The sequence below is a fragment of the Cynocephalus volans genome, chromosome 1 (assembly GCF_027409185.1).
Source record: "Cynocephalus volans isolate mCynVol1 chromosome 1, mCynVol1.pri, whole genome shotgun sequence".
In the NCBI taxonomy this organism is placed as follows: Eukaryota; Metazoa; Chordata; class Mammalia; order Dermoptera; family Cynocephalidae; genus Cynocephalus; species Cynocephalus volans.
This window is the reverse complement of record NC_084460.1, coordinates 143,404,536-143,417,268: the sequence shown is the minus strand read 5'-3', so window position 1 is coordinate 143,417,268 and position 12,733 is coordinate 143,404,536. Positions and strand designations below refer to the sequence as shown.

General features: G+C 39.6%; 2 protein-coding genes across 7 annotated transcripts in view; one reads left to right on the top strand and one right to left on the bottom strand.

Annotated features, from left to right (window-relative positions):
• CMSS1 (cms1 ribosomal small subunit homolog) overlaps positions 1–12,733 on the top strand; it is a 371,764-nt gene that overhangs the window by 291,558 nt on the left and 67,473 nt on the right. For 2 of the 5 annotated variants that reach the window (XM_063101202.1, XM_063101187.1), the window contains exons 1-2: positions 3,141–3,208; positions 3,464–3,532. The exons of 2 other annotated variants lie outside the window; for them this stretch is intronic. In XM_063101202.1, the coding sequence (XP_062957272.1) occupies positions 3,160–3,208; positions 3,464–3,532 (118 nt within the window). In that variant the 5' untranslated portion in view covers positions 3,141–3,159. Of the gene's footprint in view, positions 1–3,140; positions 3,209–3,463; positions 3,533–12,733 lie in introns of those variants that run through there. One more of the 5 variants, XM_063101222.1, reaches the window with a different exon arrangement.
• FILIP1L (filamin A interacting protein 1 like) overlaps positions 1–12,733 on the bottom strand; it is a 300,030-nt gene that overhangs the window by 285,765 nt on the left and 1,532 nt on the right. The window lies entirely within an intron of this gene.

Sequence of the window (12,733 nt, the reverse complement as noted above, 5' to 3'; positions counted from 1 at the left end):
GCTTGGGATGCTGAGTGTTGTAAAAATTAAGGAGACCAACTGATTGTGGGTGCACAGATCTAGCCTTTGTGACATACCTTCCCTGGCTTTTGTATATTCCTGTGCACCCTGTGATCCTAGGCCAGGAGTCTTTAAAAGGAAACTGGTAATTTGGAGTCCCACCACATAAACAGAATAAGTGGCCCTTTAAGAGGAACCCTCTCATACCACGGAGAAGGCAGCAGCTCAGAACGGCAGGAAGAGCAGTGGGAGTGGTGAGAGTTGGCCAGAAACACATACATGGAACCCAATGTCCTGAGCAGAGCAGGAGGTTGGGCATATCTGCTCCATTCTGTTGCTCCTTTGGGGACTACCACACGGGTATTGGCATGGAACCAAACCAGTGACAGGACAGCATTTTAAGTGTCAAAAGCTACTCTAAGTGTCAGCCCCTCTGTGCGACTGGATATCTAGAGTCTTTAGAGGTTTGATCCTCAAATCTTGAATTGGGTTTTTTCTAGGCAAGTTGGAAGCACTGATTGGGCAGAAAGTAGCAGCCATTTTTAGGCTGAGCCAAAAGGGAGGTGTGAGCAGTTAAGGGCCAAAGTTGGGATGGGGAAGCACATGTTGGTTGACATCATGGGCTGTATTAGAAGCCCTAGAAGCCACTTCCAGCGGCTGTTACAAAACTATATCCTGGGAAATTCAAACAGGAAAAGATTTGGGTTCGGCCTGACTGGCCTTGCAATCTATATGTTTGTTCAAATAACAATTGTTCCATTAAGAAGGATCTGTCTGTGTTATCCTAAAGAAAATAAAATCTGTGTGTTGGCAGCATCATCAATGAACAGCTGATCATTACATAAAGATCAACCCTTATTAATAAGAACCATGAGCATGGTTCTGCCAGGGTTCTCAACAGCTTGTTTAATCATCCATATTAATGAGAAGTTTTCAATTAGTAGAAGCGTTCACTTATACCCTTTATTTGGTTATAGGCCCAGAGACCTCATCACAGACTGGGGCTCCTAGCCATCACCAGAGAAAAGGCAGCTCCTCACTTCTCTGAAATGAAAACTGCTGCTGTCTGTGTCTGTCTGGGTTGGAGAGGGCAGGCTGTAAAGAGAGGAACCCTCCTTACCCCCCACTCCCGCTATCAGTCTTGCCAAGTTGCAGGAAGGGGGCTGCAAAGAAGCTTGCTCAGGCAGAGCATCTAGGTGGACTGGCTGCAGGCTCCTTCACCAAATGGCTCACGCTGACCTATGCCCGAAACAAGAAACAAGACCACAGTGACATAGCTGTGGTCGCACAAAGCCCATTTACTGCATCAGTTGTCTTTATTTATTCAAGAACTCTGAGCTGCTCTTCTTTTTAACAAGAAATTTGAAACACATTTTGTTTGAGATACTCCAGAGAGATGTAGCAATGTGGTTACCATTTTATAAACTTTTAAACGCAATTGTTAGCAGCTCACAGCTTTGTTTAAAGAACAATGGCTTGGAGCACAGGCTTGTGTTCTCAAGGCCCAGAGGACAGTGACCAAGGCAGAGAAGAATGCAGTGCAGAGCCACTGACCAAGGCCTGCTTTGCATGCCCAGGAATATAAACATTAGGGTTGAGGGCCTCTTCCCGTTCTGCAAGAGTGGCAGTGAATTTGGCACTGTTGCTTTGGAGATTTGCACCAATGTCCTCAACTTGTTAGCTTTCGTCAAGTGGAAAAGAAACTCAGGAAAAGTGGGGATGAAAACAAGCACCTTTGTTACTTTCCCTCACCCCCAACACAGACTGAGAACTGCTCTGCAGCCGGGTTTGTTCCCAATCCAGCCACTGCCGCCCTTGTCTCTTCACTTCTGTGTTCATACCTCTGTGGTCTCTCCTCTTTGAACCAGCCACGACCTCACCACTGCTTTCCTTCTCATCTTTCTGTTAAAATGTCTGCTTTTGTTTAACATTCTCGATATGATACAATTTGTGTTTATGGGAATCTTCATTTAGGAGTTGCTTCTTTTACTATAGTTAGCTATAGCTATTATTTTCTTAGCCTTGCCTTGAAAAGAGTGTTCACAAGTATTATTTAAAGTCCTGTAAACATTCCAGTAAGAGCGTACAAATAGTTATGCCCATATTGATTTTTCTAGCCTATTTACAAGGCTGATTTAGTAGAAAATGTATTCTCCTACTAGAGATTAAAATCGAAATGGCTTATAATTGAAGCTGACCAGTAATGTTGATTTTGAGGTGGCGACAACATTCAGTTCCCAGGTACATGAAACAAATGTGAGTCATAGGAATTTAGTGATACCCTTTTTGCCATGTTTTTGAAAACTTAGTTTACCTCCCAGAAAGGCATTTCTTTTGGATCGATTACAGTTTATATCTAAAAATTTCATAGCTTACAAGCAAGCTTGCGATTAAAGTGTTAACTAATTCTGGGCAAAGGGAACTTCCAGGAAGGCTCAATAATCATTGAACAGGGTCGTTAGAGGGCTATATGATTAACCTAAAATGCAGCATTTCTCATGTACCCTTTAAGCTGTACTGACAAGGTATTTCCTGGAGATTAATGACAGTCTGAGTTAATGGGCTGAGAGAGGGTCATTAATCCTCACACAAAGGTAGTTTGGGAAGTAAAGATGAAAAACAACTGCTAGGTCAAGGTGATGCAATCCCAGGAGATGTTTCAGATTAGTTGACTTTTCAGAAGCCCATACTTACTACTGTTCTCTCATTCTCCCTTCTCCCATGGCATAACTTAGACTCAGGTTTTCAACTTCCTGGGATGCAATTAGTTTTTTAAAGTAGCTTGCAATCTCTCCTTTCATCAAAGAAAACCCTTATCAATGAGCTTCTTCTTCTCACTTAAAACTTAGAAATGTCATCATCATCATCTTGGAAGTCATTCATTTCACATAGCTTCATCAGATGGTGTGGAGAGGGAGTTGTGCTTGGGAGTCTAGAAACCAAGGCAGTCAAAACATACCTCTTAGGGGTTTCCATTAGATAAAACACCCACATGTGTTGTGCATAAGATATGGAGAAAATATGGAATTACTGTCAACAGTAGGCTAGGATTGATGGAACAATCAGACACAGACACCACGTCAGTAAATCAGAAGAGGTTGACTCATCAAAAGGTTACCGAAACAAGTCAGTACAGACAGGATATCATCGTAAGCAGAGATGCAAGCTTCCAGACTGAGGAGTACTCTCCAGGGATATACACTTACAGGTAATTTCTTTGTGGAAACTCATTCGTCTTCCAGGCCAGCCTAGGCCTGACCTGTGGGGCAAGAAGGACTCCAGTGAAGACGGTGGGGGGAAGTAGTGGCAGAGGATCTGGAGTGACCTGTAAGACAACTGCATCAAGAAACCCTACGTTAACTCTTTGCCCAAAGAACGGTTGAGAGCTAGAAAATGATCTCTTAGTTGAAAAAGATCTGCCTTCATGCATCGGCATCATTAATATCTGTGTGTTCCTGGTAAGGGATTGAGGATCCTGAAGCTTGCACCCTTACCTGGGCTGGACCATGTCATTCACCTTCCTACTGTGAACGTAAGCTTCTTTTTGAATCCGTTAAAGGAGTTAAACCCCATCTGATTCACAAGTGGTGTCTGACTGGTTGTTCTACTAATCCCAGCCTAATACTCTGATCCCTGAAGTGTGTTTTTGTATGTTTGGACAGTTTAAGATGCCAGAAGTTATTTTGCTGCTTAAAAAAAAAACTTATGAAAATTAATAAGGTAGCAGAAGTATGTTAAAAGAAACTCTAAGAAAAATGCTTTTTGACAGTAGGGTGAAGGGTAGAAATGCAAATACCCCAGTAAAATGTTGACTGGCATTTTGCCACTAGCATATATCTGATCTAACTCCAAAAGCATAATATCCTTGTGGATTTTGTGACACAGCCAAGAGACGTAAATTGGTAGCTACCAGTTCTAACTGAACTACTGTTTTAGTGCTGCAAGTACAGGTGAAAATTTTTATATCCTCTGTACTGTTAAAAAAAAAAAAATCCTTGTTTTATATACAGATTAGTTCCACTAGACCTAGCCGGAACTTTCGAATTCTCTTTTCAACTGAAATTTCCTTGTATAAATGAACTATCCAGATGTAGATGGGGACATAATAATAGAATTATGTGCCAAAATAACTAGATTATGTAGGTCATGATTGCAGTTTTATGATACCATCTGGGAAAACGGCTAAGTGCATGTGGATTTGAAGTAAACTAACCTTTTTCTTCCTTCTGTAGGCATTGTGGCCTCTTTTGACACATTGTTGATAGTGGAATTCCTGGTCACTGTGCTTACTTTGAGAGCACTGTGCTTACTTTGAGAGCAATGGATCCACAACAGTCATGATTTGAATTGGAGCTCCCCCCCCCCCCCCCCCCCCCCGCGCGCATTTGGCAGGGATTTAATACATCAATACAGTCTTTCGGAAACCTGACCTAACCACTTAACAATAGGATAGTAAAGCTTGCTATCTTGTGTGTACAAATGCTATCTTTCCAAGTTAGGAAAGAACAAATAAAACCCTGCTGGAAGTATCTTTTTTTAAAAGGAGTAATTTAATGCTCTGCCATTAACATTCTCTCAATGTAGTGTTATATGACTAATTACTGCTAGACAGGAAGAGTCTTTCCCATTCTGGAATTATTTGCACATGTTTAGGAATTTCATTGTCCCCTCAGAATCCTCTGGGCTGTAGGGCCATAAATTATCACTTTTTTGAGTATGGAACTTCAATTACATGATTTAAATTGTGTGGAGACAAGAGCAAGAGAATTGTAAAAAATAGTTACTTGCTTGGAGCCAGAGAATCTCAGGAAGGGAAAAGGATATTTCTACTTCTTTAACATCAGTGAAGGAAACTTCTGCTTTACTTTCAATAATCACCTTTCTGGAGTTATTCTTAATGCTAATACCATGAACTTTGGCATTTTTAATTCATACCCATCTGAGGGTATGTGTAGCATCTAGAGCAGTGGTTCTTAACTTAGAGTCCCAAGAAAGCACATCAATCAAATACCAGTTCCCTTGATTTGTAGGTGACAGTTCTATCTCAGGGCTTCTTAATTTGGTTCAGAGGATCCAAGCTTTTGTGTTTGTGTGAATTCTAAGTCTTGTGGTGTTTATCAACCTCTCAAAAGAGCCTGGCATACCACATTTTGGAGACTGATTTTTTTAGACCCAATCTATAGTGCCATAGTGGGATTTTTCTTTATTAATAACAATGATGATAATAGCTCCTGATTGTTGTGCACTTGTGTGCCACTAACTGTGCTTAATACCTTTTTTTTGTTTATTTGTTACTCAAATTCTCAGTTTTTTTTTTTTTTTTTTTGTCGATATACATTGTGGCTGATTATTGTTGCCCATCACCAAAACCTCCCTCCCTCCTCCCTCCCCCCTCCCCGCCACCAATGTCCCCTCTGTTTGCTTGTCGTATCAACTTCAAGTAATTGTGGTTGTTGTATCTTCTTCCCCCACCCCCGGTTTTCTTTGTGTGTGTGTGTGTGTGAATTTATATATTAATTTTTAGCTCCCACCAATAAGTGAGAACATGTGGTATTTCTCTTTCTGTGCCTGACTCGTTTCACTTAATATAATTCTCTCAAGGTCCATCCATGTTGTTGCAAATGGCAGTATTTCATTCGTTTTTATAGCTGAGTAGTATTCCATTGTGTAGATGGACCACATTTTCCGTATCCACTCATCTGATGATGGACATTTGGGCTGGTTCCAACTCTTGGCTATTGTAAAGAGTGCTGCGATGAACATTGGGGAACAGGTATACCTTCAACTTGATGATTTCCATTCCTCTGGGTATATTCCCAGCAGTGGGATAGCTGGGTCGTATGGTAGATCTATCTGCAATTGTTTGAGGAACCTCCAAACCATTTTCCATAGTGCTTAATACCTTATATTTCTCATTTATTGCTCCCAGCAAAGGCAAGTACAATTATTATCTCTATTTTGTGGTTGAGGAAACCTGAGACTTTGAGAGGTTGAATAAATTGTTGATGATCACACAGAACTGGAATTAGAAGCCAGTGATGCTATCTGGGAAAATCCATGCCTGTAGGCATTATGCATTATGGTGATGAACATATCCCTTTACTGCTTTAGTTTTGACTTTGATTTTGTTTGGTGTTCATGTATTCAATTCAAACAGCTCACTCTGTGGTGACTCTGGAGCGGATGGGCACTGCTCCATATCTAGATGTTATGCTATAATTCCAAGACCAACATTGGGTTGTAGGACCCATGACAGAGCCTGGCATACCATTTGTTTGTTACATAAACAAGTAAACAAATGAACAAGTATGTGCCCCTTCTGCACACGGCCTGGGTCATCTTCTTCTGTGATATCCCCCATACTGGGCAGTGTGTGGTGGTAGTGACTGCAATGATGGTAGCTGTTATTTTTGACAGATGGTGGGCATACAATGTACATCTGACTATTAAAATCAGGTCATATTCCCTTGTAACTGTATATTTGTCAGAAGCCAGCAGCCTTCGGCCAGTTTTTCGACCTGACATTTGGAAGGTAGCTACTTGGAGTTTTTTGCGTAGTTTCTTGCCCCATGTCTTTTTATTATGCAATGCAATTTTGACAGCCAGTATTGCACAAGAAGAGTTAGAGAGTTGAATTTCCTGGGGTTCTGCAATTGATCATGTTTAACTATCTCTGAAAAAATAGGCATATTTCTCTGCAACTAACATTTTCAGGCCTCAGTTCTTCATCTGTAAAACATGATGGTAGACTGTATCAGTCATTTTTCTTTTCTTTTTTTTTTTTTTTGTCTTTTTTGTGACCGGCCGCACCGCGCTCAGTCAGTGAGCGCACCGGCCATCCCTATATAGGATCCGAACCCGCAGCGGGAGCGCTGCTGCGCTCCCAGCGCCGCACTCTCCCGAGTGCACCATGGGGTCAGCCCTCAGTCATTTTTCAAAGGTTTTTTTTTTTCATTTGCTCTGGTGTCCTAAAAAAAATTTTTTGATAAAAGCCTGTGTAAGAGCTCCTGTATATCAACACCAAAGCAGAATTTGCAGGTTGAAGTTTGAGGTGGGAGGTTCTCAGTATAGAGCCATACATATGTTTAAGGTATGCTTTGCATACAATAAAATTCACCCTTTATGTAATGTACAGTTCTGCAAATTTTGACAAACTCATATAGTCACAAAACCACTATTACAGTCAAGACATAAAGCAGTTTTCATCATCCCAAAACATTCCCTATCCCCTTTGTAGTCAACCCCTTCCCTCAGCCCCAGCTGCTGGCAACCACTGATCTCTTTTCTGTCCCTATAGTTTTTTATTTTCCACAGTGTCGTATAAATAGGCTCATTCGTTCAGTATGTAGCTTTTTGAGTCTGTGTTCTTTTCACTTAGCATAGTGCAGATGAGGTTGGCCCATATCGTTATGTGTATCACTAGTGTAGCTGAGTAATTCATTGCGTGGTTGCACTACAGTGTGATTACCTGTTTACCGACTGAAGGTCATTTGGATTGTTTCCAGTTTTTGGCAATTACAAATGAAACTGCTATAAATTTTGTTACTTAACATTTTAAGGTTAGTGTTAAATTACATTAGAAAGCATCAAATTCAAGAATCATTGAGGGAAGAGATAGGCACTGTAATCTGCATCCACAAATATGTTTCCTTCAGGACCCCCTCCCCCAAATTCAGGATGGAATTCTTAATAACCTCTCTACCCATACTAACACTTCAAAGTGTTGGTAGCCATTGTTGGTCTTGTTTGGAGAGATTAGGAGATGTCATCTAAAGTGAGCCACCCCTAAGATAAATCAAGTCACTAATAGACCCATGGTAGCTTTGAGAACTAGAAGACTGGCACTACAACATTTCATATCCCATATTATCATTTCTCCCCACAAAAATAAATAAATAAAACAACTTGCATCTAGCCTATACCAACAAATTTTGTCCTTCCTCACTTTCACACTTCAGATATTGTCTTATGTCCTTACCTCCCACCAATATCAATGCCTTTGATCAGTACTTAGTGGTATTTTGCCACATAAAAATGCTATTATGGGGAAGGGCTCCCTACAAAGTGTATTTTTTCTTTGGGCTCCACACTGAAGCGTGACCCACTTTACAACAGCTGGCTCTATAGACACAAATGTATATACAAATCATCTTGACCAAGTATGCAGGCTGTTCATTGATCTCTTTAGGTATTTCCAAGTAGCTGTGAGGCTGCTAGAATCACTTAGTGCAATTAATATCATTTAGTACTTCTAGGGGTGAGATCTGTGGGCCTTTGTTGGTGTGTGAACTGTTACTCACTTGCTGCAAGATAAGTCAGAAATTGAGAGTAAGCATTTAGGAACTTTTATAGCAGTTTTACATTGCTACAACATCCCAGCACATGATCATTATTCTAGTGGTTAATTTTATTGCAGACAAAATTGACTCTAACAAAATTTTGTCGTATGCCACAGGTAGTTGGGAAGCACAGATTTAGTGTGCTACTTCTCAAACTCTAACTTACATAGGATATCATCACAAATCGTAGATTCTGGTTCTAGGGTGGAGCCTGCGATTCTACATTTCTAACACACTCCCAAGTGCTGCCAGTGCTGCAGATCCACCACCCAAACTTTAAGGAGCATGGACTCGGTGAACTTGTATGCTTTATGCACTGTTTTTTCTTTAATTGGTTTAAACACATCTTGCCCTCGTTAACATTTTAAATAAAAGATATAACAATAGAATACCTCTATAATCTTGGAGGCTCATTTTGTTTGTTTTCACTGGGAAGCTAAGCCAATCCATGCTACTTCCTGAGCTTCAAGATGACACTTTGTTATTATGTCCTCAAATCTTCTGTTGTATTAAGAAGGGTGAAGCTCCAGAAATAAATGGTTCTCTGACCAAACCCCTCCCTACCTATCTCCCTAAACAAGGAGCCTGCCATGTGTGCAGTGCACCAGACTGGGAATTGGGGCACCTGGTTTCTTATGCTGACTCCTTTACATCAATAAACCTCTATAAATTCATCATTTTAGATTTGTATTCTCCACACAGGTGAATTGCCCATTCCCAGGTGGAATGGACAGTTGGTTACCCCACCTCCATTATTTTTCTGGAGTTGGATCCAAGCAGCAGATTCTAGCACCCCTGCCTTGCTGAATCTCCTAAACTGTGCAAGCACATATTTTGTACTAGGGAAATGGACAACTCTGATTTGGATGCATGGTTGTGTGGTAGACCATTAGAGAGACCGAATTTCAACAGACCTGGGAAGGACTACGGTTTGGAGGAATTTGCAGATACTTGGTTTGAAACATGTCTAAAAGAAAGTATTTTTTTGTTTAGTATTGCTTTTTTGTTTTAACTCTATGTACGTTCAGGAGTGAGGTCAGTCTTACAGGATGCCTTTCTTTAATTTCAAAGTTCAAATGATAAATCACAGTTTGATATAGTCAGACAATTCCAAATGGCCTTAATATACAGTGATGTCCTTGTCAGCCATATTCCAAGCGTAAGAAGAAGAATATAAGTTTAGACCAATGGGCATTAGGACAAATGCTTATGTATTGTCCCAACTCTAGCCAAATGATTTTATTTATTCTTTCATATTTTTAACCAGAATTCTGCCAAACAAGAATTATGATGGAAAATGTCACAGATTTTTTAAAATCAAGTTATAAATACTTTTAATGGTATTCAAGGAACAACTCTCCATCTTTATCACATGCTTTTCTCTTGTAATATAAAGTTATTTTTGCATCGGTTAGAGGGAAATACAATAATAAGTTTTAAAAATTTGTACTACTAACTGCACCTGCTTAGGATCTAAAACTGAAGTGGAAAACATGAGGCTTAACCCCACATGCTCCCTGATCAAATGCAAAAGCTCTTAAAATAGCTTTGTGTAGAGATGTTAGGAGCAGCTGAAGCAAGGAGTTGGTGTCCCTAGTCACACCTGGCAGTTTGACACCATGGCTCAGAGGCAGCTGCCTCTGTCTCTTCTGTGTCAGGGCCAGAAGCAGCAACTCTAAGGAGAAGCACACAAGCAGTCTTTGCTTTATATCTACTTTGCTCTTTTCCCCTGAATTTCAATTTCCTAGTCAAGGGATTGTGGATTGTCCCTAGATCCATCATGAAAATCAATGACATCTATTCCAAGCCACAAACAGGAGAGAAAAGTAGCTAAAAACCTCCAAAGAATTACAACAAACTTTAAATTGCTACATAAAAAATTCTAGGAAGTGTATCAAAAAGAAGTGAAGTCTTTCCTATCTGCTTGGTCATAGCTAGTAACAGACAGTACTAGCTATGTTGCCCTTGCTATCTTCAGCAGATCAGTTCACTCTCAAAATGCATCAGGAAGACCTTTATTCACTCAAGACTGCTCTGCTCAATTCCATATAGCTCTGTTAGCCATGGTTACCATTTTTCCATGTAGAGAATTTTTTCCTGTGATGTTTTCTCTCTTACTCATGAAAAACCTCTTTTCCACAGGGGCCCATTTATGCTTCCACCAGAAGCAGGATCTGGACTGGTGGACAATTGGTCTGATCTGATATGACAGTCTCATATCAGAGACTAATCAGCAGTTTAAAATTGCATTTACGTGTCAGTGGCTACTAATATACTATACTGTTGCTGTCCTAAACAGTCACCAAACTTTTTAAAATCATGAAAGAGGTGATAATGTTTTGTTTTTCATTCTTATCACTCAGAACAATTTTTTATTTCAAGGGTATTAGGAGGAAGATCAGAGTTTACCAGCCCAGTTCCCTTTATTCTATTTCATTATTCTACCCAAAAGGAAGAAGATTAAGGTAGTAGCTTATCTCTGTTTTAGCAACAAAATTGATTTTTTCAAGGGCCAGAGGGAAGAACTGTAGGATAAGGACCTAGATGGGAAATGGAAGCAGGAAGAGTATGGCAGGGGAAAGCCTGAAACTTGCCCCTATCAGCAGTTTCCAGTCTGCGAATGCCACCTTCAAATAGTAGGTCAGAGCTATGAGTACTCATGTTGAAACTAAGAATTTTTCTAGTCACTCATTTAAGAAATTATCCTGAGGCTGTGCATTAGAGAGAAAATTAGCTGAGCTAGTCCCTTAATCATCTAGAACCTAGTTTGTCCATGTGCTGAAAAGAGAATAATACCTGCCTTTCCTATCACTATCACACAGGAACAAGTGAATGACTGATATAGGAGTTTTATGAACAATGTAAAACACCTCATAGGTATAAAATGACATTGTTGTGATTAATGCCATTATAAAAAGTCTCTTCAACCAAAGTGAGGAGCACAGTACTGCTGCTCTTTCAGTGTGGGCCCCAGTGATTGTGTCAAACAGATTAGACAGAAACATATTGAACTTCTGTCTCATTTGGACCCTTGATTTCTAAGAGGCTGTAATACAAATTTTGTTCTAATGTCTTCCTTAGGGACTTGAGCCTTTTGTCTGACATCCATAGCTTGGACCAAAGTGTCAGCATCCCTCAAAGAAGGCTCAAGTGTTTGCACTGAAGTGTATGTTTCATACCAATTATTTGATGTTGAGTTGGTCTTTGAAAATACCATGTCTTGCAGAGACTAAATAACCCTTTTTAAAATAGGGGGAAAATGTCTAGTCCTTAACTTTTTTTTAATCAGGTAAACAATATGCACAGTGTACAGGTTCATATCACTAGTAACCAGCCTCTTTGTACAGATTCCCACATTCAGTGCATATTGAGACTAGGTTTGCCTCACTTACTGTCATGTCCCCGGTAAGCTGTACATGGTCTGGCACAGAATAGGCACTCTAAAATAGCTGATGCATGAATGAACAAATGAGCAAACAAATTAAGCTTATTCCTGTAAAAGTGTTCCCCCTGATGATAATGAAACAAAAATTATTCCCTGCTCAATATGAATGGTAATTAAATGATAGTAGTCACTAGTTCCATCCTAAGGAAAATAAGAGCAGCTAACATGTTTTCTTCAAATGTTTTTTAATGTAACGTATTAGACAGACAAAGCATGTATTTCTTTGTAGTGAAAATTTTGCTTTAGGTTAAGACAAAGAATAATATGAACTCTATTCTGATGGAAAGAACCTGTTACTTTTGGTTTCTCCCTATCCTTGGACCTGCCCACTTTTGGCACGTTGCAATGTCAATCTCCTGTAATAGTACTCTATCAAATGCACCATCATTTTGGAGCCACAATAAGATATCTCCACCTCCAGTGACAGTGCCTCTACCTAAGACCAATTCTTGACCAAAATTTTTTACTTCAGTAAAGTTTAAGCAAAAAAGATAATTGCACATGAACTTTAATAGAAGCTGAACTCTAAAAATAAATTTTGTACTCCTTTTCTTAATTAGTACTTTGCCCAAGAATTTTTACAGAGTATCTTTGCATTGGCTATCATAAGAATCCAAACCCCACATTGCTTTGGGAAGTAACTTAGAAAACTCTCATCAGAGTAGACCTGTTGTCTTAATTACCCTACATTTATTTTAAGGAAGTGGAAATAGCCCATGAAAATTATTACTGCCTTTAGGAAATTTCAGTAACAAACAGCTCTTATAGTATTTATGCTGATTTTTAAGCATAATGGGAGTTTCATAATAGTGTCATGTGATAACTATATAGAAATATTTACTTGGAATATTTGTTTTTGAGGGATAGCAGATTAATAAATTGGGAAGTGTCATTGTAGGAAAATTATTTTTAGCTCTCGCTAGAGGAACATTGCCATAATTTGAATCAG